The 21,789-nt window shown below is 44.2% G+C and overlaps 1 protein-coding gene across 1 annotated transcript in view; it reads left to right on the top strand.

The window, feature by feature from the left end:
- PAAF1 (proteasomal ATPase associated factor 1) overlaps nt 1-21,789 on the top strand; it is a 65,782-nt gene that overhangs the window by 27,753 nt on the left and 16,240 nt on the right. Inside the window, exons 7-9 of the mRNA XM_069203829.1 lie at nt 80-274; nt 760-851; nt 17,836-17,951. Coding sequence (XP_069059930.1) covers nt 80-274; nt 760-851; nt 17,836-17,951 — 403 coding nt within the window. The remainder of the gene's footprint in view (nt 1-79; nt 275-759; nt 852-17,835; nt 17,952-21,789) is intronic.

Here is a 21,789-nt window from a genome sequence, read left to right as displayed (position 1 = left end):
GTTACTTATAATTTATAAAAAATGCTAATAAATCGATTTGAAGAAAAAAAGATAATATCAATTGTTCTTGTATTTTTAGGAATCCTGGATGTTGCCATTGTGGATCGAGGAAGAAACGTGGTTTCTAGCTCTAGAGATGGCACTGCTCGACTCTGGGACTGTGGAAAGTCCCAGTGTTTGGCAGAGATAGTCAACTGTGGTTCTCCAGTCAATGGCATCGCCTTGGGAGTTGCGGATAATGCAATTAACCTGGGAACCCCAGAAGAAGTCCCTAGTGAGTTGGTACCATCAGTTTTGAGACAATGATTTGAGTTGAAGTACTAATATTGTATTAATTTGAGGATCCCACTGTTAAAGTTGATCTTGATGGTGAATCAGAATTGATACTATGTTTTTGCAGAATATTCAGTGCTATGTTGGACTACCAGGCATACCCTAGCATTTGTTTTACATATACACATGTTCATAAACTCTCTCTCTCACCGCCGGCACCCACCCTGGATGAAACAACTTAGTATGACCCATTTGTACTTTGCAAAGTGTATAGCTAGTTGCATGTTATTTTTGGCCATGGAATTTTTGTTTGTGTGTGTCATCCTGATCTCCGATGCCTTTAGCTCTACTGCTAGCTCTGGTTTAAAACCTCATGCTCTTTAGTCTGCTGCTAACTATATGCATGACTGCCCAGGCCTTTCATCTTCCACTGACTTTTAGTCTATCTAGAGTAACACAACTCTGATATAAAATCTATTTCCACAGGTGAACGAGAAATAGGGACAGAAGGAAAATTACTGCTGCTCGCCCGGGAAGATGGGAAACTCCAAGGTGTGAGTCTTCAGAGCAGACAACCAGTAAGTCGTCAGCTGCTCTTTGGTGTTGTTCTGTACAGCAAGGAAACAAGTTTGTACACTCCTTACAGTAGAGATACCCTGGTGCCATTCTCCCTGTACATAATTCATCTTACTTGTCCTTTAATAAATATACTTTGGGTTCAGAAACGGATTTTGTTTTTTTCTAATTTTACCAACACTGATCCTTATGACTAGGCCTATAAAGTGTACATAGTCAGTCCTTGATTCACCCTCTTTTCACTTTGTCCCATTAATCCACCTTGCTGAGCTCCTAGAAGTGACTTGTCAGTGCATTGCAGCTAAGTACTAACCTCTTGCATAATCCACACATGCAGGCCCATGCATGCAGGTCCTGGCTCTCTGCTGTTGGATGTGCTTTTGTGTCTTGTTCTAAATTTTACTTTGAGCTGTAGCCATTCTGTATCTCCTCGTTCCACTGTTACCATGTTGTGTTTGATGTTTCCAAGGTATCGAGTGAAAACATGGGGCTCAACGTTGTAACAAAACAGAAAGATTTCTAGCAGATGGAAACTCTTTAAACTGATCAAATGAAGCATGCTGTCGGGCTGTGGAGTTTTTTCACAGTTTCAGACATCTCAGTGAGTCCAGAGGTTGTGCTCCAACTTTCTCAAAGCCCAATCTTAGCAAAAGCATCCCCTTCATCTCCAGCTAAGGCATAGTTGGTGGGGGTGGCAGTGCAATTGTAGTTGAAGGACTCACCCTGTACCTGTGAGAGGAGAAATCCTCCCACTGTCTTCCATTTCTGAAGTCACTTGCCTATCCTCATGGTTAGAACAGTGAAACCTGTGTCTTACAGATGTTTGGTGTGTTTTTAATTTTCTTAGTAACATGGCGATTGGCAGTGTCCACTTGTGACACCTTGTACATAGGTGCAAAAGATTTGTGTGTTCCTCTAGGACAGTGCACCCCCAAACTTTGGGTCACAACCCACTGGTGGGTCTCAAGCTGATTTTTGGAGGGTCGGGAAAGTGCGAGCCATAAATTAAGATGCCTTTAAATTTTGTGTTTATCTTGTCACATTTGCGGTGCTTCAATGACAGAGGTCAAATGTCAGGCTGTGACTTCTGAAAAGTTGCTGCTTATTCTTTTAACATGGGATTGGTGTTTACTTTTTTGTCTCTGCAAAGTGAGAGGAGTTTTTAAAGCAAATTATGTGACAACCTTCAGATGTTGTTTTTAGGCAACACAAAACAAAATGTAAACACTTGTAAATTAACTGTTTGCATTCAGCAGCTAGGAAAGGAAAAAGGAAGCATATGATTTTGTAATTCTGAAGTGTAAGGGAAACTGAGATCTTAATGGCATCTAAACAAATAAAACCACTTCAATTGGTGATGCACAAATCATAAATATTCACAGAAACCCCATTTCCACATATTAACATGTGAGTGCTGTATGATATATAGTTTTGTTAGTAAAACTGTTTGTTTGTCTGTGCAAATATATTGCCCATTTCAATGGAAAATTTGCCATCTGTAAGTGACTATGCAGTACCGCAGGGATGTGGAATTCCTATCGCCCGACGCCCGGGACATCTTGTTTGGGGTCAAGGGCAACAAGATTTTATGTTTACTTTGTCCTTGGGACAAGTAGACCCAACCCTCTGCAGCACAAACCCTTTAGCTGCCTGTTTACAGAGAGTGGAACTCTCTGCAGTTGAGGTACTGTGTTTCCGAGAGATAATGCTGTTCGAACTTGTATTTATGGTTCATTATTTGAAAACCTTCATTATTAGGGTGAGTGCTGTAAATAAATGTTTTAATGTCACACTTCACTACTGACGTTGGTTCCAGTACAAAAAAAAAACGTGTATACACATGTTTGAAAAGTTTAGGCGATGAGGCTAATTATAATGCTCCCAGAATGCTCTCTGATTATATGCAAATGAAGTGTCATTTAGTAAAATGTTTTGATGCATGCTAGTATTTCCCAAAAATATTTCTAATGGAAAATCAGTGTAACCATTTTCAACACGATTATGGGAAGCATGAAAATAAACAAACACTGACAAAGCCAACTGATCTGACATATTTGTATAAGTCTTTTAGTTTCATCAATGCGTGTCTTGTTTTGACATGGCTTTTGTAACACTTTATTGTTGTGGGAGCTACCAGGTCCTCAACATTGTAACAAACACTGGCAAAAACTCCCAAAGCGTTTTTGAACTCTAAAAGCACATGTTGCCACCAGTGGCATAACAAAGGCCCCGCAGCCGCCCTCCAGGGGGCCCCTTCAGCACAGCACCTGCCCTGAGTGAGTCTGGAGAGGGGGCTCCTCCATGTTCTTTGCAAAGGGGCACCCTCCAGTTTCATTACGTCACTGATTGCCACTGTAGTTCCTGACACGGAACAAAACTACTTTGTGTGCCAATATGCTCCTTGTGGAAGAGAAGAATGCGATCACTCACAGTAAAGCCAGCCGAAATAGAGAGAAATAGAAGTTTAATAAAAACAAAATGTCTTTGTTAACACCAGACCTAATTAGGGACCAAGACCCACATGTAGGTAGCTTTTTGCATGTCGCAAACAGCGACTTTCGCTGTTTGCTACGTGCAAAAAAGAACATTGCGATGCACAAACCCAGTTTTGCGATTCGGTAACCTGGTTACCGAATCGCAAAACAGGTTTGTGACTCGCAATTAGGAAGGGGTGTTCCCTTCCTAATTGCGACTCGCAGTGCAATGTAGGATTGTTTTGCGAATGCGGGCGCAAACCAATCTCAGTTTGCACCCATTTCAAATGGGTGCTAACACTTTCACAAAAGGGAAGGGGTCCCTCTGGGACCCCTTCCCCATTGTGAATGTCACTGTAAACATTTTTTCAGAGCAGGCAGTGGTCCTGCGGACCACTGCCTGCTCTGAAAAAATGAAACAAAAACGTTTCATTTTTCGTTTTTGTAATGCATCTCGTTTTCCTTTAAGGAAAACGGGCTGCATTACAAAAAAACAAAAAAAAAAAAACAGCTTTATTGAAAAGCAGTCACAGACATGGTGGTCTGCTGTCTCCAGCAGGCCACCATCCCTGTGAGGCCGCCATTCGCAAGGGGGTCGCAAATTGCGACCCACCTCATGATTATTCATGAGGTGAGCATTTGCGAAGCCCTTGCGAATCACAGATGGTGTCAGGGACACCATCCTACATTCGGATTTGCGACTCGCAATTTGCGGGTCACAAATCTGAACCTACCTACATGTGGCCCCAAATTCTTAAAGAAAGTCACAAAAGTGCACCCATGGTATATGTCGTACCCCTATAAAATATTTGTGAACTGTATTTTAGCATGGGTAAATACGCATGTGTAGATTTGCTCATGTGAAAATCTATTGAGCATTTGCAAGTTCATTTTCCCTCCAGCCACTTTCTTCCCAACCCTGGAAGAAGTTCTAATTCTGCCATTGTCAGGAGTAAATGTCCAACCTTTTTTATTATGGGAAAATATTAGAGAGAAGCTGGTGAAAATCTTTAAAACATGCAGGTTAGTAGGTTTGCAGACTCAAAGGCATTCCAGCCCTGGAACTATTGCTTACTGCTTCCTCCAGCCCCAGTATGCAGATCTGCAGAAAGGTGGAAAAATAAGGAAATTGCTACAGTAGGGATTGAAACTGCTAGTATTCAAGCCCTACTATGGTAGTAGCCCTGGCATAATCAGAGAGGCTATTATCAGAGCTCTTACATAATGAGATTGCTACTATAATTTGGCGCCACACTACATGGCACCAAAGGGACAAGTAGATCTTTTTACAGGACAAGTAGATTTGAGAAGCAACCTGTCCCGTGGACAAGTAGATATTTTAATAAATTCCACACCCCTGAGTACCACACGATGCTTTAGTTACATTAAAAAATCACCCCTCACGTCTATTAAAGGTAGGTGGGTCACAGACGTTTTTTGTTCTAAAAAATGGGGCTTGGTTCTAAAATGTTTGGGAACCACTGCACCAGCCAATCTTTTGCCATTGCGGACTTGATCACCTTTTCATCCCTGTTGAGATGCTGGCTTCCAGATTTCCTAGGAGTCTGGAGAGGGCAGAGCTATTCATTGTTAAGTTTTTGACCTCCCTGAAATTAACATTTTGGAATTGATGTGACCTGGAACGTTTTCGCCAGAATTGGTGTCGCCTTTAATTATATGTGTCAATATAGCATTGGGAAAGTCACTGGGCAGTTATAGATGCTTAAAGATTTGGGACACTATACCAAAACTCATAGATTCGTGTCTCAAAGCCAAGAGTGATAAAACAACTGCCATGTATTCATTTATGTAAGTAATGCAGGTGTTCTGAGTTAATATGTACCTGACATTAAAAGTATGCTTAAAGTAAAAGAAAAAAGTAGTCCCCTTAATGCAATCATCAGTAATGAAAGTTTACAAGTCATCCAGTCAAAGCACTGTGAGATCAAAATGCTTCTGGGCAGGATATACACTAGAAGCCATCGAATCAAGAGAAGACGGATGAGATAAACAACAAAGTGTTGCTGTAGAAAGGGTTTTTTCCAGTACAGGGATGATGAAGGCTTTTTAGGGATCATGCACAGGTGGTGTTTAAGGGTGGTGAGGTTTTTTTAGGGTTCAGGGATGGATGGAGTTTGGGGGGTGGTGAGGGATTTTAAAGGGTCAGTGATTGGTGGGGTTTAGGGATAGAAATTGTTTTTTGGGGTGCAGTAATGGGTGGAGTTTAGGGGTAATCAGTGGCTTTATGGTTCAGGGATGGGTGTACTGTAGGGATCAAGGATGGTTGTACTTTAGGAGTAGTGTGGGGATTTTAGGTTTCTGAGATAGGTGATGTGTAGAGGTACATAGGGCTTTTAGCGTTCAGGGATGCGTGTAATTTAGGTGTGGTGAGGGGCATTTAGAGGGCGGGGATAGATGTTGTTTAGGAGTTGTCAGGGAGTGGAGATAAATATATTTTAGGGGTGGTGAGGGGTAAACGAATGAAAAGCATCCAAGCACTTTTTTGATAATGTAAAAGATATCAATCTGAAATGAGGTCTCCTGAAGTAAAACACTGAAATAAATACCTCAAACAATACTGTTTCTGAAAGTACGACCTGCAACAATTGCACTTACACCTTAAAAAGTAAGCATGCAAAAGCCAATTTCAAGCAAAAAAAAAAATGAGTTGGTTTGTATGAAATGGTAAATGCCATTCATTCTGATAGTTTCCATTTAGCAGTGTAGGTGAAATATTTTCTCAGTAATGGCATTCCATGAAATCGTTTTTCTATGAAATCACATGCAACCACCCTGCACACCCCAGCCACTCGTTACCTTTCATGCGTTCAACGTGATCTAGAACTCCTGCTGGAAAAAAAAAAAAAAAGAAACATTACAGACTCTTCATGATTTGGTTAGCAAGACCCTGTCTAGCGGCAAGAAGCAATCCAGAGATGGAAAGTGCAAGGCTTACATAAATGAATTTGTTGGCAGATGAAAATGAGGAACAGCAACAGCTAAAAGTACACATATGGAAGGCAGATTTTCCTGAGGGTAAGTGTTGTCATAAAGCTGTGTAGTGCTGTTTAAGGAGGCGGATCTTCACTTCTTTTTTGGAAGTGGAGTAGGGATAGAGCCTCCAGGATATGGACCAGTATGGAGTTTCAGACCCTTGAACATAACAGGAGAAGGGATTGTGGCTTTTTTTCTACTGCCTGCTCTGGTCTCAAGCTGGGTGATGCTTCTGCAATGGGTGTTGCACAACCCGCCCGAAATCGTAATCTTGAAAGCCATGTACAATGTGGTCCTTCAATGGACTGCATTGTAGACCATGCAAGAGATCTGGAATCTGAAGCATGCTGGCAGAAGGAGCAAGTAGTGCTTTAAGGGTAGGTCTGACTGAATGTTATGGTTAGGAATCCGCTACAATGGAACCCCAGCCAATGGAAGCCAGAGTGTGGGTGCAAGACATCCAGGTCTTTCTGGGGCTAGGCACAAGGATAAGTGAGTCCTTAACTGTAGGGAGAAGGTTCTGACTAATCAGTTTCCTTGAAGAAAAAGTCATCTTTGTAGTTAATTGACCCTCATCTTTGCTTCTGTAGGCCAGCTGGGCCATAGACCTCATGCTTTCTTGGCAGTCACAATTCCTTGAGGCATCTTTCACTCTGTTTCTCTACTAAACTTGTGAAGGCACTCCAAGATCTGGACTGCTTCTTATCTTGCAGTAACAATTCAACTTCTCAGCTCCTAATATCTCCAGGTGTGAAAGCTTCAGGACGTCAGCCAAGAGTCAAGACTTGTCCCCAGCATGAGGAGGAGAACTGCAGCAGAGCAGATGTTCTGTTGCTGGAAGTGGGTTGCTCTGGGCTGATGCACAGAATCTTGTGGTTGCCCAAATGAAAGACAAAACACTGGAACGCTGGAAAGCACCACCAGCAACATGGAACTCTTGACGTTCAAACTCCTCATCACCACCAACTACTCCCTGAGAGGCCCATTGTCTACAGCTCCCTCTCAGACCATGAGCCAACTTTAGCATCACCATCGCGGATTTCGCTGACCGTCTTCCCCCCCCAGATGGATGAAAACAAACTGCCTGAAGCTCAGCACAGACAAGATGGACGGGTTAATCTTTGGCAAAGACACTTCACTCTGGGACTCCACCTGGTGGTCTGCCGAAATTGACCCACACCCCTTCTGGTAAACCCATGGAAAGAACCGTAGAATAGTAATCAACAGCCAACTCATCATGACAGGCTAAGTGAATGCAGTGTACATCTGCTGCTTCCACACACTGAAGATGATTAAGAGGGTCTTCAAATGGGTCCTCACCAACACTTACCGAACTGTCATTGAAGCCCCTTATCTCCAGCAAGCAACATATCAGAGATGCTTCTCAACAGTGTGTCAGTCATTCATGAGGCAAATTTATCTTTTTAAGTGCAGGTGTTGCACCAAATGCTTTCCTTTTTCGATTTTTAGAGTTCACGGGGGACTCCCCGTTTGATCTATTCATGGGCACTAGTCCCAGCCACAAACGGGGAACACTGGGTGGTAAGAATTTTATGGATCCTTGCAGATTCCAGAAGTCTATGTCACAGAGATGAAAGGAAAATGTGTGATTCTTACGCATAGTTTGAGGTTTCAGGTCATTGTGGGTAAGAAACAATCATGGAATCCAAGTGAGGCACACCAACCTGGACTCCCCCTGTTGTCTACTTTTCAGACATGTCTTGGTTTTGTAGGTTTCCCTGGATGGCCATCGAACTCGGGCCCAAATATCACAGCTACCCTCATTGCCTAATGGGGTATTTATTTTTTACAGGGAAATGTTGATATTGCCACTTTACGTTTTGGGCCTTTTCCTGTTGCGGGCACAAGGCCCACCCACACAAATGAGGCACCATGTTTATCTGGAGACTTGAGGGTTAGGGGCGCAGGGTAGTAGGAAATTTGTTTTGTTCACCACAGATTCCAGAACTTTTTGACAGAAATGTGAGGAAGATGTGTGTTTCAGATATGAAAAGTTTGATTTTAGCAAGGGTTTATGGGAAAAAAAGACTCCTTGTGAGAGCCATGCAAGACTCACCATCGCGGATTCCCGCAGGTATCTAGTTTTCAGAAATGTACAGGTTTAATAAGTTTCCTTTTGTCTGCAGAGATAGGGCCCAAATTCCCCAGGCACCAACATTGCAAGAAAGGGTCTGTTTTTGGATGGAAAAGTTTGATCTGTCCATGTTGGGTGCTGGGCTTTTTCCTGTTGCAGGCAGCAGGCCCACCCACACAAGTGAGGCAGCATTTTCATTGGCAGGCTCCGGGGAAATTCTGGCTCATGAGAAATTTGTGTCTCCCTGCAGAATACAGAACTTGCCATCATAGAAAAGTGAGGAAAATGTGTGTTTTTAAGCACAGTTTCTGGATTGCATGGGCTTCTGGTTAAAAAAAAAAAAAAAAAAACTAGTAGACCCACACAAATCACACCTCCCTGGTCACCCTGAGGTGTCTAGTTTTCATAAACATCGTGATATAATAGGTTTTCCCTGATGGCGGCTTAGCCAGGGCCCAAAATTTGTAGCTACTCATGTTTAAAAAAAAAAATATGGATGTCTCCAGTTTGACCTTTGGGATCGATTGAGTCGCAGACACACTAGGCCCAGCCACACAAATAAGGTACATTTATTATTGAGAGGAGTATGGGAACACAGAATAGTAGAACATTTGCTAGGACCAATTAGAGTGCTCTGCATTTGTGCATTCTGAATGTAAGCCAGTATGATAGAATGAAGACATTTTGCAAACTGTACTCTGAATCGCATGCACCCATAAATTCAGAGGTATACAAATAACCCCTGCTCCTAAACTCAGTATCTGGTGTACATTTCAGAAATAAATGATGTTCACTCTTCATATTTTACCAAATGAATTTCTCTAAATTGGATACAAAATGAAAAAGCATTGCAAGATGGAGCTCATTTGTTGGGGCTGTGTACCTCGAGTTCTTGGAGAACCTACAAACTCTTAATATTTCCATGACCCAGAGAGTCTAACAAATGTAGTGGAATATTGCTTTTGTAAATCTGCCCTGGTGACAGAATTTTCAGATAAAAATGTTACAAATGGTGTTTTTACCTATCTCATTTTCAATAAGTTTTGATTTCTACAGTTAATTTCTTTGACAAAACCTTGAAGATTCTACACAAATGACCCCTTGCTAAATTCAGAATTTTGTCTACTTTGTAGAAATGTATACCTGTTGGGTATTACCAATGGGTTTCTCACTAGTTTCCACCACATACTGGAAGTAGAAAAACAGGGAACCTCTTACAAAAATGCCAAAACTATGGTAAAAAATATATATATTCTTGATCCAGCTCTGCATGTTCCTGAAAGCTGAGAAGGTGGTTATTTTAGCACAGAAAAAGTTTTGCTAATGTCATTGTTCGATGGCATCTGTCGCTGTAGATACACATGTTGTGCATAGCCCGCCATCTGGTGTTGGGTCGGAGTGTTACAAGTTGTTTTTCTTCGAAGAAGTCTTTCGAGTCATGGGACCGAGTGACTCCTCCTTTTTGTCTCCATTGCGCATGGGCGTCGACTCCATCTTCGATTGTTTTCTTTCCGCCATCGGGTTCGGACGTGTTCCTGTCGCTCCGAGTTTCGGAACGGAAAGTTAGCTAACTATCGGAAAATTACGTCGGTATTGTTGCGTTCGGGATCGGCTTAGATAGAATCGACACCGCATCGAAGAGTGAAGCGCTCCGGTGCCCTTCGGGGTAGTTTTCGATCCCCCGTCGGGGCCTGGTCGGCCCGACCGCGTGTAAAACAACGCTGATGGAACGGACCCCGTTCCGTTTCTGTCCCAAATGCCACAACAAATACCCGTATACAGACCAACATTTGGTCTGTAACCTGTGCCTGTCGCCTGAGCACAGTGAAGAGACTTGCGAGGCCTGTCGTGCGTTCCGGTCCCGAAAGACACTCCGTGACCGTCGAGCCAGAAGACTTCAGATGGCGTCCACGCCGACAGCTCACCGAGAGTTCGAGGAACAAGAGGAAGAAGAAACCTTCTCGATCCACGAATCGGACTCCGAGGAATTCGACGATCAAAGAACTGTGAGTAAGACGTCGAAAACAACACACAAGAAAAGTGACAAGGCCCAGGGGACACCACTGCCACCAGGCCATGGCTCGACCCATAAATTCGGTGACCGACCATCGGCACCAAAAAAGGCCGAAACAGTGCCGAGATCGTCCGACTCCGGTCGAGACACCGGCACGCAGCCTTCTCGGGATCGAGAAAGTGCTGCTGAAAATCATCGACACCGAGATAGCGGTGCCGAAACGGCTCGACGCCGAGACAGCGGCACCGAGGAAGATCGACACCGAGAGATTTCGACTCCAAAAAAGAAGAAAGTCACCTCGGAGCCGAAAAAGAACGACCCGCAACCGACCCAGTTTCCGGCTCCTATTCAGAGGAGCAATCACTGTCCTCTCAGATGCGAAAGCATAGATTTGAGGAAGAATTGCAATCCACCGAAGTGGACCATACGCAAAAACGTATTTTCATACAGGAAGGAACAGGAAAAATAAGCACCCTTCCCCCTATTAGGAGAAAAAGGAGACTGGAGTTTCAGACAGACCAAGCACCACAAACAAAAATGGTGAAAAAGGTAACTCAGCCACCCTCTCCTCCACCTGTAACTAACGTTTCACCAGCACAAACTCCATTACATTCCCCGGCTCACACCACCATGAGCCAAGGTGACCAGGACCAAGACGCTTGGGACTTATACGACGCCCCAGTGTCGGACAACAGTCCAGAGGCGTATCCTACAAAGCCCTCACCACCAGAAGACAGCACAGCATATTCTCAAGTGGTGGCTAGAGCGGCAGAGTTCCACAACGTAAACCTCCACTCAGAACAAGTCGAGGATAACTTCTTCTTATTCAACACCCTCTCCTCCACCCACAGCTCCTACCAAAGCCTGCCTATGCTCCCAGGAATGCTTTGGCACGCAAAGGAAATCTTCAAGGAGCCGGTCAAGAGTAGGGCAATAACACCAAGGGTGGAAAAGAAATATAAGGCACCTCCCACAGACCCTGTTTTCATCACCACACAGCTGCCACCAGATTCCGTCGTAGTAGGAGCAGCTCGTAAGAGAGCCAACTCCTACACATCTGGGGATGCACCACCCCCAGATAAAGAGAGCCGCAAGTTCGATGCAGCCGGAAAGAGAGTCGCAGTACAAGCTGCAAACCAGTGGCGCATCGCTAACTCTCAAGCACTACTTGCGCGCTATGACAGAGCCCATTGGGACGAGATGCAACACCTCATTGAGCATCTACCCAAGGAACTACAAAAGAGGGCGAAGCAGGTGGTTGAGGAAGGACAGAACATATCTAATAATCAGATACGCTCCTCTATGGACGCAGCGGACACAGCTGCCAGAACAATTAACACATCTGTGACTATAAGAAGGCACGCATGGCTACGAACGTCTGGTTTTAAACCAGAGATACAGCAGGCAGTGCTCAATATGCCATTCAACGAGAAACAGCTGTTCGGACCAGAGGTGGACACGGCAATTGAGAAACTAAAAAAGGACACTGACACTGCTAAAGCCATGGGCGCACTCTACTCCCCGCAGAGCAGAGGCACTTACAGCACCTTCCGCAAGACAACCTTTAGAGGGGGGTTTCGGGGTCAGGCCACACAAGCCAGCACCTCACAGGCAACACCGTCCAGCTACCAGGGACAGTACAGGGGAGGCTTTCGGGGCCAATACAGAGGAGGGCAATTCCCTAGGAATAGGGGAAAATTTCAAAGCCCCAAAACCCCTACAACCAAGCAGTGACTCAGATGTCACTCACCCCCTCCACACAACACCAGTGGGGGGAAGAATAGGTCATTATTACAAAGCATGGGAGGAAATAACTACAGACACTTGGGTCTTAGCAATTATCCAACATGGTTATTGCATAGAATTTCTACAATTCCCTCCAAACATACCACCAAAAGCACAGAATTTATCAAAACAACATTCCGACCTTCTGGAAATAGAAGTTCAAGCATTATTGCAAAAGAATGCAATCGAACTAGTACCAAAGACACAAATAAACACAGGAGTTTATTCACTGTACTTCTTAATACCAAAAAAGGACAAAACACTGAGACCAATCCTAGACCTCAGAATACTAAACACCTACATCAAATCAGAACACTTTCACATGGTCACGCTACAAGAAGTGTTACCATTGCTAAAACTACAGGACTACATGACAACCTTAGACCTCAAAGACGCGTATTTCCATATACCAATACATCAATCGCACAGGAAATACCTAAGGTTTGTATTCAAAGGAATACATTACCAATTCAAAGTATTGCCGTTTGGTTTAACAACCGCACCAAGAGTCTTTACAAAATGTCTAGCAGTAGTGGCTGCACACATCAGAAGGCAGCAAATACACGTATTCCCGTATCTAGACGACTGGCTAATCAAAACCAACTCACTGACAAGGTGCTCACACCACACAAATCAGGTCATACAAAACCTCTACAAACTAGGTTTCCCCGTCAACTTTGCAAAATCACACATTCTGCCGTGCAAAGTACAACAATACCTGGGAGCCATAATAGACACAACAAAAGGAGTAGCCACTCCAAGTCCACAAAGAATTCAAAATTTCAACAATATCATACGACGCATGTATCCAACACAAAGAATACAAGCAAAAATGATATTACAACTCCTAGGCATGATGTCCTCATGCATAGCCATTGTCCCAAACGCAAGACTGCACATGAGGCCCTTACAACAGTGCCTAGCATCACAATGGTCACAAGCACAGGGTCACCTTCTAGATCTGGTGTTGATAGACCGCCAAACATACCTCTCGCATCTATGGTGGAACAGTATAAATTTAAACAAAGGGCGGCCTTTCCAAGACCCAGTGCCACAATACGTAATAACGACAGATGCTTCGATGACAGGGTGGGGAGCACACCTCGATCAACACAGCATACAAGGACAATGGAACGTACATCAAACAAAACTGCATATAAATCACCTAGAACTGCTAGCAGTTTTTCAAGCACTAAAGGTTTTCCAACCAATTATAACTCACAAATACATTCTTGTCAAAACAGACAACATGACAACAATGTATTATCTAAACAAACAGGGGGGGACACACTCAACGCAGTTGAGCCTTCTGGCACAAAAGATATGGCGATGGGCAATTCACAACCACATTCGCCTAATAGCACAGTTTATTCCAGGGATCCAGAATCAACTTGCAGACAATCTCTCTCGAGATCACCAACAGGTCCACGAATGGGAAATTCACCCCCAAATTCTAAACACTTACTTCAGACTCTGGGGGAACACCTCAAATAGACTTGTTTGCAACAAGAGAGAACGCAAAATGCCAAAACTTCGCATCCAGATACCCACACAGGCAGTCCCAAGGCAATGCCCTATGGATGAACTGGTCAGGGATATTTGCCTACGCTTTTCCTCCTCTCCCTCTCCTTCCTTATCTAGTAAACAAATTGAGTCAAAACAAACTGTCAAATGCACATATTTGCAGATACTTACAAATGCATTTACAAAGGAGTTTTTGACACGGAGAGCCGGAGTGAAAAATCAATGACCAAAGGTCTGTTTATTTTTGCTGCAGCAAAGAGGACAGGTTTACCACTGGCATCCCAGGCCCGAAGTAAAGTGTGCTAGCATAAAGCGTTTAACAGTGATATTTATACTCATACATCAAAGGATACATAAAATGTGTAAATAATGATATACGTCATACAGATATTTTAAGGAGTTAATCAGTTTCCACACACTGGTTCCATTCCCAGCTTTGTCCTTGCCTCCCTTCTGCAGCTGCCTGACTCCCCACATTCTTGAGACCCTTCAAAGGATTACGTGGTTCAAAGGTATAGATATCAGCCTTTCCCTCCCCAAAATACCACAGCCGAGGTCAGTTAGTTATTTGAACACACAATTATAATGAGTACAGTGCCCCAGTTAGGGAAAGAAACCAGCTGCAAGCCTATGGCGTGGAACCAGGCTTATTTTACCTAAACAAATATACATAAGATAACATATGTGATAGACAGTGCGTTCAGAGACAACAAAAGCTCAAACTTACACGTGTAAAAGAAACGAAGCAATTCAAAATGGATTCTAACAAAACTCAAACTCATATTAATAGCACCAACTTGGGCAAGGCAACCCTGGTACACAACACTGCTAGACCTATCAGTAGTACCCCACATCAAATTGCCCAACATGCCAGATCTGTTAACACAACACAACCAACAGATCAGGCATCCAGATCCAGCATCGATGAATCTAGCAATCTGGCTCCTGAAATCCTAGAATTCGGACACTTAGAACTTACCCAAGAATGTATGGAAGTCATAAAGCAAGCCAGAAGGCCATCCACTAGGCACTGCTATGCAAGCAAATGGAAGAGGTTTGTTTGCTACTGCCATCATAATCAAATCCAACCATTACACGCAACTCCAAAAGATGTAGTGGGTTACTTGCTACACTTACAAAAATCTAACCTAGCTTTCTCTTCCATTAAAATACACCTTGCGGCAATATCTGCATACCTGCAGACTACCTATTCAACTTCACTATATAGGATACCAGTCATTAAAGCATTTATGGAAGGCCTTAAAAGAATTATACCACCAAGGACACCACCCGTTCCTTCATGGAACCTCAATGTTGTCTTAACAAGACTCATGGGTCCACCTTTTGAACCCATGCACTCTTGCGAAATACAGTTCCTAACCTGGAAGGTTGCATTTCTCATCGCCATTACATCCCTAAGAAGAGTAAGCGAAATTCAAGCGTTTACAATACAAGAACCTTTTATACAACTACACAAAAATAAGGTAGTCCTAAGGACTAATCCTAAATTTTTACCAAAGGTTATTAAACCAAACGGTAGAACTACCAGTGTTCTTCCCACAGCCAGATTCCGTAGCTGAGAGGGCACTACATACATTAGATGTCAAAAGAGCATTAATGTACTACATTGACAGAACAAAAAACATCAGAAAAACTAAACAACTATTTATTGCATTCCAAAAACCTCCTGCAGGAAACCCAATATCAAAACAAGGTATATAGCCAGATGGATAGTTAAGTGCATCCAAATCTGCTACCTTAAAGCAAAACGACAGCTGCCCATTACACCAAGGGCACACTCAACCAGAAAGAAAGGTGCTACCATGGCCTTTCTAGGAAATATCCCAATGCACGAAATATGTAAGGCAGCCACATGGTCTACGCCTCACACGTTCACCAAGCACTACTGTGTAGACGTGCTATCCGCACAACAAGCCACAGTAGGTCAAGCCGTGTTAAGAACCTTATTTCAAACTACTTCCACTCCTACAGGCTGAGCCACCGCTTTTGGGGAGATAACTGCTTACTAGTCTATGCACAACATGTGTATCTACAGCGACAGATGCCATCGAACTGAAAATGTCACTTACCCAGTGTACATCTGTTCGTGGCATCAGTCGCTGAAGATTCACATGTGCCCACCCGCCTCCATGGGAGCCTGTAGCAGTTCGGAAGTTAGCTTAAGCTTTGTACATTTGTATATATATTATTTAAACCTTAAATAGGTACATACTTAGTCACTCCATTGCATGGGCACTATTACTACAACACAACTCCTACTCCACCCTCTGCGGGGAAAACAATCGAAGATGGAGTTGACGCCCATGCGCAATGGAGACAAAAAGGAGGAGTCACTCGGTCCCGTGACTCGAAAGACTTCTTCGAAGAAAAACAACTTGTAACACTCCGACCCAACACCAGATGGCGGGCTATGCACAACATGTGAATCTTCAGCGACTGATGCCACGAACAGATGTACACTGGGTAAGTGACATTTTCATTTAGGGGAACAACAGATGCTTTTTTGTTGAGAATGTTATCCCCAAAAAAACAAAAACTTGGCTATATTTTGGCTATTTTCTTGTCTTGGTCCCTTACAGGGGAAACCACAGACCGTTAGAATTCCCATATTATTGGGGGTGAGGGTGCTAATTTGGCATGATTGCCGTATGTGGAAAAACATTTATGGAGTCCAAAGCTTAAAGTACCCCAAAAAGCCAAAAAGGGGCTCAGCACTGGGTTGGAAAAGCCTCTGCAGTTAAGGTTTAATTCTATGCTGAGAACAGTCAGTGATTTATAAACGTTTGAGCTTCCAAGTAAGCATTCTGTTCTTTTCTGTGGGAATCGCTTGGCCGTGGTGCTGACATGGATATGGGGACATAGGGGTTTCGAGATTCACCTTCATAAGTAGCCATATGTTTCCAGGAGCAGAAGGGCATGTTGTGGTGCCCATAATTGTTTCTGAAAGATGGTCCCCATGCACATCAGTTAGAACTCTTTCACCAGGACTGACCAGCCTCTCTGCTAATCTGAATTCACCCAGCACTCTCCCTTGCTGTGTTCGTTCTAAGATTTTATGTTTCCGCTTTATCCAGGCGAACCCGTAAGGCTAACTCCCAATAATGTTTATTTACCAAGCCAGGCTTTAGCGTTAAAACATGTTCAGCTTAGTGGTTTAAATGCCGTAGTTGACTTTGTAAAGCAGATTTTTAAAAACATCTTTGGAGGGCCCAGCAGCTGCAATTTGCTGCAGCGATGGGACACTTTTTATATTTTTTAACTTTAAATTACCACTCCAAGATGGTAATCTACCACCTAGGAACAGTAAATCGAAACAAAAAAAACTAAACCATGTCATGACGCATGCGTGGTGACACTGGGCCGCTGTTGTGTCATGTGCGGATATGCATCATCACTCTTTTTTTTTTTTTTTTGGTTTGATTCTATACAGCATGTTCAAGAAGCATTGACCAGGCCAGTAGGTCTGAATTGGCAAAGCCAAAAGGCTAGCACTATTGGCTTTGCCAGTGATAGGTTTATCGGTCAGTAGAAACAGTTGCTACAAGAAGACAGAGTGATGCTGGTGGTGTTAGGAGCTTAACCAGTGGCACACACAAGGCTGACATTGTTCTTGCACATAATATTGTCGATAAATGGGTTGCACCTTGCTAGTAGCTGATTAGGAAAACAGAGTAGTTTTTTTTTTTTTTTTTAGGTTTGAAGACACTGGAAGGGGATCAGCACAAAAGTGGGGGTTGCAGGGATAAGGTGCTAAACGAATGACAGTGGAGGATCAGAGTGTGATAATGTGAGGTATTGCACCAGTCCAGGGTTAAGGCTGCTGCCGTGGAGCTTAGGGCATTCATGCAACTTGTCCTAAAATTGGGTGATTACACTGCAACAAGATGTTTCTTATTGGAGAAAGTGGGTTCAACAAGGGAGGTTGTTTCATGTCTAGTAGTCCTGTAATGTTATTACTGTGCAATAATTCCTTGGTTGCATGAATTGTTTCTAAGCCATCTTTTACTCCCAACTCTTTTTCTATAAATACGTGAATTAACTGCAGGCTGATTATTTTTGTTTAAATGTGGTTTCCCCAGGTATTTCTGTACAGTGGGACTGATGCCTTCAACTGCTGCACGTTCCTCTCTAGTGCATATGTTTTAGCAGGATCCCAGGATGGAAATGTATATCAGCTGGATGTGAGAAATCCGAGGTGAGTGACATCTGTTTGCGTGGTGTATGATCTCTGTGTGTTTTTTTTTTTAATGCTGCTCTCATTCCTTATTGCTGAGGCTTCTGCTGGTGCTCAGATCTTCTGAAATGTTGAACCTGTCCATGTAAGGAAAGCAGTTGTCCTGGGTAACTCATTCCTTTAAGCAGCAAATGCCAGTTATAATTTAATTGCACCCTTGGCATGCTGAGGAATTGATGTGTGCTCTTTCTTTTGGGACTCACACTATCAGTGCCAGTTTGGTGAACAGAATTTACACAAGAAGATTATATATTTTAGGATCAGTAAAGATATCAGCCAGAGTAAGAGCCGAGCAACAGCAGACCTGGTATTTTACAAATGAAATGTCAATTTACTACTGATTTTATTTAGTTTCAGCCACACCAGTTTGTGTTATTGTGGAAGCATTCTAGGAGTCCTAAGGCAGGCTCTGGGTTACTGGGCTCAGATTGTAACTATCAGAGCCTTTTACCGCTTGTGTCCTGTAACTTTACTATTGAGCACACAAATGTGCACCTAGAACACAGCATTGACCTTGACCCTCGTGGTAGTTCTCCCTGCAGTGTCTTGTTCTGTTCATTGTATCTTTTTCATATTTGACTTCTCTGTCGTATGCAGACTGAGCATGCCGGTGCTGGCTGCAGGGGAGGTGACGCTGCTGCTCCGGCACGTTGACTCCACCATGGTCTTTGGTGATCTCGGTTACTCACTGGCACTGCTGGTTAGGAGCGGGGTGGGGTGAGCAGGAGAGAAGACCTGCACTTTGTTGGATCTGATTGTGGTTAGGCAAAACCTTGCTAGGGTATTTTGCTCTGCCCATACAGCGGCCTGCTGCCTAAGCAGTGAAGAGTCCACCAAAGTTCAGTCTTGATCCGCACAAATGCAGACGTCTGTGCTGATCATGGTGGATGATCTTGGTTCTAGTACCAAACGTCCTGAGGTACTTTCGTTAGGTTCTCCGACTGCTACCAGTGGTCTTGAATTTTTTTTTTTTTTTTTTTAGCTTCAAGCCACCTCAGGCTCTAGGTGTTTTTAAGAGAAGACTGCAAGATGCATTTATGGTTTTCGTGAGCGCTCCAAAGTCACAAGCACTCTGGTTTACAATGGTCATGGCCTTTTCACATGGATGGCAGAGCCAATCCTTTTTTGGGCTCCAGTAAGCAGCTTTCTCTTCGACCTGGTCAGCTCCTGTTTGCTCTCCTTTTGTAGATAGTGTCTTAGTCATGCAAAGGTACCTCCAGCACCCTCCTCAGCAGTCATTTAGCTCTTTTCCTCTACGCAGGCTTAAGATGGATCTTCTCCTGGCAGGTTGCAGAAATTATGTTCAGGTGTATCATCTCAAAACCTGACGAAGGGGAGCAACTTGGCAGTCAGTGACCCTAACCTTGACGCACAAAATAATTTCCTGGTCTCAGCTGCAGTGGTACGCTGCATTTAGATAGAGAAATGTGGCTGCCCTATACATGCACAAAGTTTGCAAAAAGAGGGTTTTTCTGCCGGTACAGTACCGGGATCTGTTTCATGCAGTTTCTGCTTTTGCATACTTCTCACAGTCTGGTGTCGCTGTTGTCTTTGTTGCGTAGTGTTAACAGAGAGGTGAGGAGGAGGTTGGAATCTCCCATCAATGTAAGCTCAGAACTAAGCCACAGACTAGGAAGAGTTTGTCACACTTTTCTACCATCTAACCTGCTGGAGAGTTGTACTTTTAAGGAACAATGAGACAGTGTAGGAAGCTGGCTCTGTATATACTATATCAAGGTGAGACATAGTGTGCCCAGAGTCCAGGAGTCCCCCAAGAGGCTTGACAGAGGCAATAATAGATAATACTAATGCTCTATTTGTGGTAGTGTGGTCGAGCAGTTAGGCTTATCAGAGGGTAGTGTTAAGCATTTGTTGTACACACACAAACAATAAGTGAAAACACACACTCAATGACTTAACTCCAGGCCAATAGTTTTTTATATAGAAAAATATTCTTTTGTTAATTTATTTTTAGAATCACAAGATTCATTTAGCAGATAAGTACATTAGTACATTAAATGAAAGGTACTTTGCATAGAAATACTTAGGACTTCGAATAGAATCAATATTGTACACAGTTGTCTTTAAAATGGCAAAAAGCTATTTTAAGTGGACACTGCAATTTTCTACAGTTCCTGGGCGAGGTAAGTAAAGTACAGTTTCTGAGGTAAGTACCACACATACAGGTTTCGTCTCTGGGGTTTACGTGGCCCACCGTTGGGGGTTCAAGGCAACTCCAAAAACCCAGCACTAGCAACACAGAGCCTGTCAGGTGCAGAGGTCAAACAGGAGCCAAAATAACGTGGACGACTATGCAGGCAGGGCACAGGGGGGCCTCTGGGGCAAGCCACCAACTGGGCAAGGGTGAGGGCCGCCTGCTGGTCGTTGCTGCACCAGTGGTCGGTTTCTCACGGGCCTGGAGGCTGCGGTGCAGTGCTTCTCCAGGTGTCAGATATCTTCATCCCGGGCAGTCGCGGTCAGGGGGGTCTCTGGATTCCCTGTGCAGGTGTCGTTGTGGGGGTGCAGAGAGGTCAGCCCAGGGTGGAGATGTCGTCGGAGTCGCCTGAGGGTCCTCTCTGGATAGTTGGTTTCTCTGGGCGCGGGCCGGGGGCATCGGGTGCAGAGTAGTTGGACTCGCGCTTCTGGAGTAAGGGCAGAGTCCCTTTAAAGTTGGTTTCTTGATCTTCTTTTTGGACAAGTCTACTGTCCACTGGAGTTTCTTGGTCCACGGTGATGCAGGCAGACCCCTAGAGGCTTTTCAGGGGTCGCTGGTCCTGCAGAACGCGTTGCTTCTTTTCTTGCAGCTTTTCGAAGTAGGAGACGACCCAGTAATGGCCGAGTCATTTGGTGTCTCCTTCGCTTTTCCGCGGGGTTTTCAGCTCAGCAGTCCTTCTTTCGTTGAGGTTGTCAGGAATCTGATGATCTGGGTTCAGTATCACCCCTAAATACTAGATTTAGGGGTGTGTTAGGGTCAGGGGGGCTACTCAATGGCTACTGTCCCGGAGGGTGGCTACTCCCTCCTTGTGCCCACTCCCTCTGGGGAGGGGGGCACAACCCTATCCCTATTGGTCCTACTCCTCCAAAGTAAGAAGGAGGATTTCTCAAGGAGGGGGTCACTTCAGCTCTGGTCACCTTAAGGGTGGACCTGGCTGGAGGGGTGACTTCTCCTTGTTTTTCTTATTATCCCTCTGGACTTGCCGCTAAAAGTGGGGGCTAGTCCGGGGGGTGGGCATCTCCACTAGCTGTTGTGCCCTGGGGCTCTGTAACACCAGGCCTGAGCCTTTGAGGCTCACCGCCAGGTGTTACAGTTCCTGCAGGGGGGAGGTGGGAAGCGCATCCACCAAGTGCAGGCTTTGTTTCCGGCCCCAGAGAGCACAAAGGCTTTCACCCCACGGGGGTCAGAAACTCATCTGTCAGTGGCAGGCTGGCACAGACCAGTCAGTCCTGCACTGAAGGATTGGATAAAATACAAGGGGCATCTCTAAGATGCCCTCTGTGTGCATTTTTGTAATAAATCCAGCACTGGCATCAGTGTGGGTTTATTATTCTGAGAAGTTTGATACCAAGTACAAACTCCCAGTCCATATACTTAATATGGCCACACTGTACTTACAATGTCTAAGAATGGACTTCGACACTGTAGGTGCATATGGGTCATGCAACTATGCTCTCATCTGTGGTATAGTGCACCCTGCCTTAGGGCTTTAAGGCCTGCTAGAGGGATGACTTACCTATGCCGAAGGCAGTGTGTTGTGTGCCTGCCACCCTGAGGGGGGATGCCATGTTGACTTTGCCTTTT

The sequence above is a fragment of the Pleurodeles waltl genome, chromosome 8 (genome assembly GCF_031143425.1).
Source record: "Pleurodeles waltl isolate 20211129_DDA chromosome 8, aPleWal1.hap1.20221129, whole genome shotgun sequence".
NCBI lineage: Eukaryota > Metazoa > Chordata > Amphibia > Caudata > Salamandridae > Pleurodeles > Pleurodeles waltl.
This window is presented reverse-complemented; position numbering and strand designations above follow the sequence as displayed.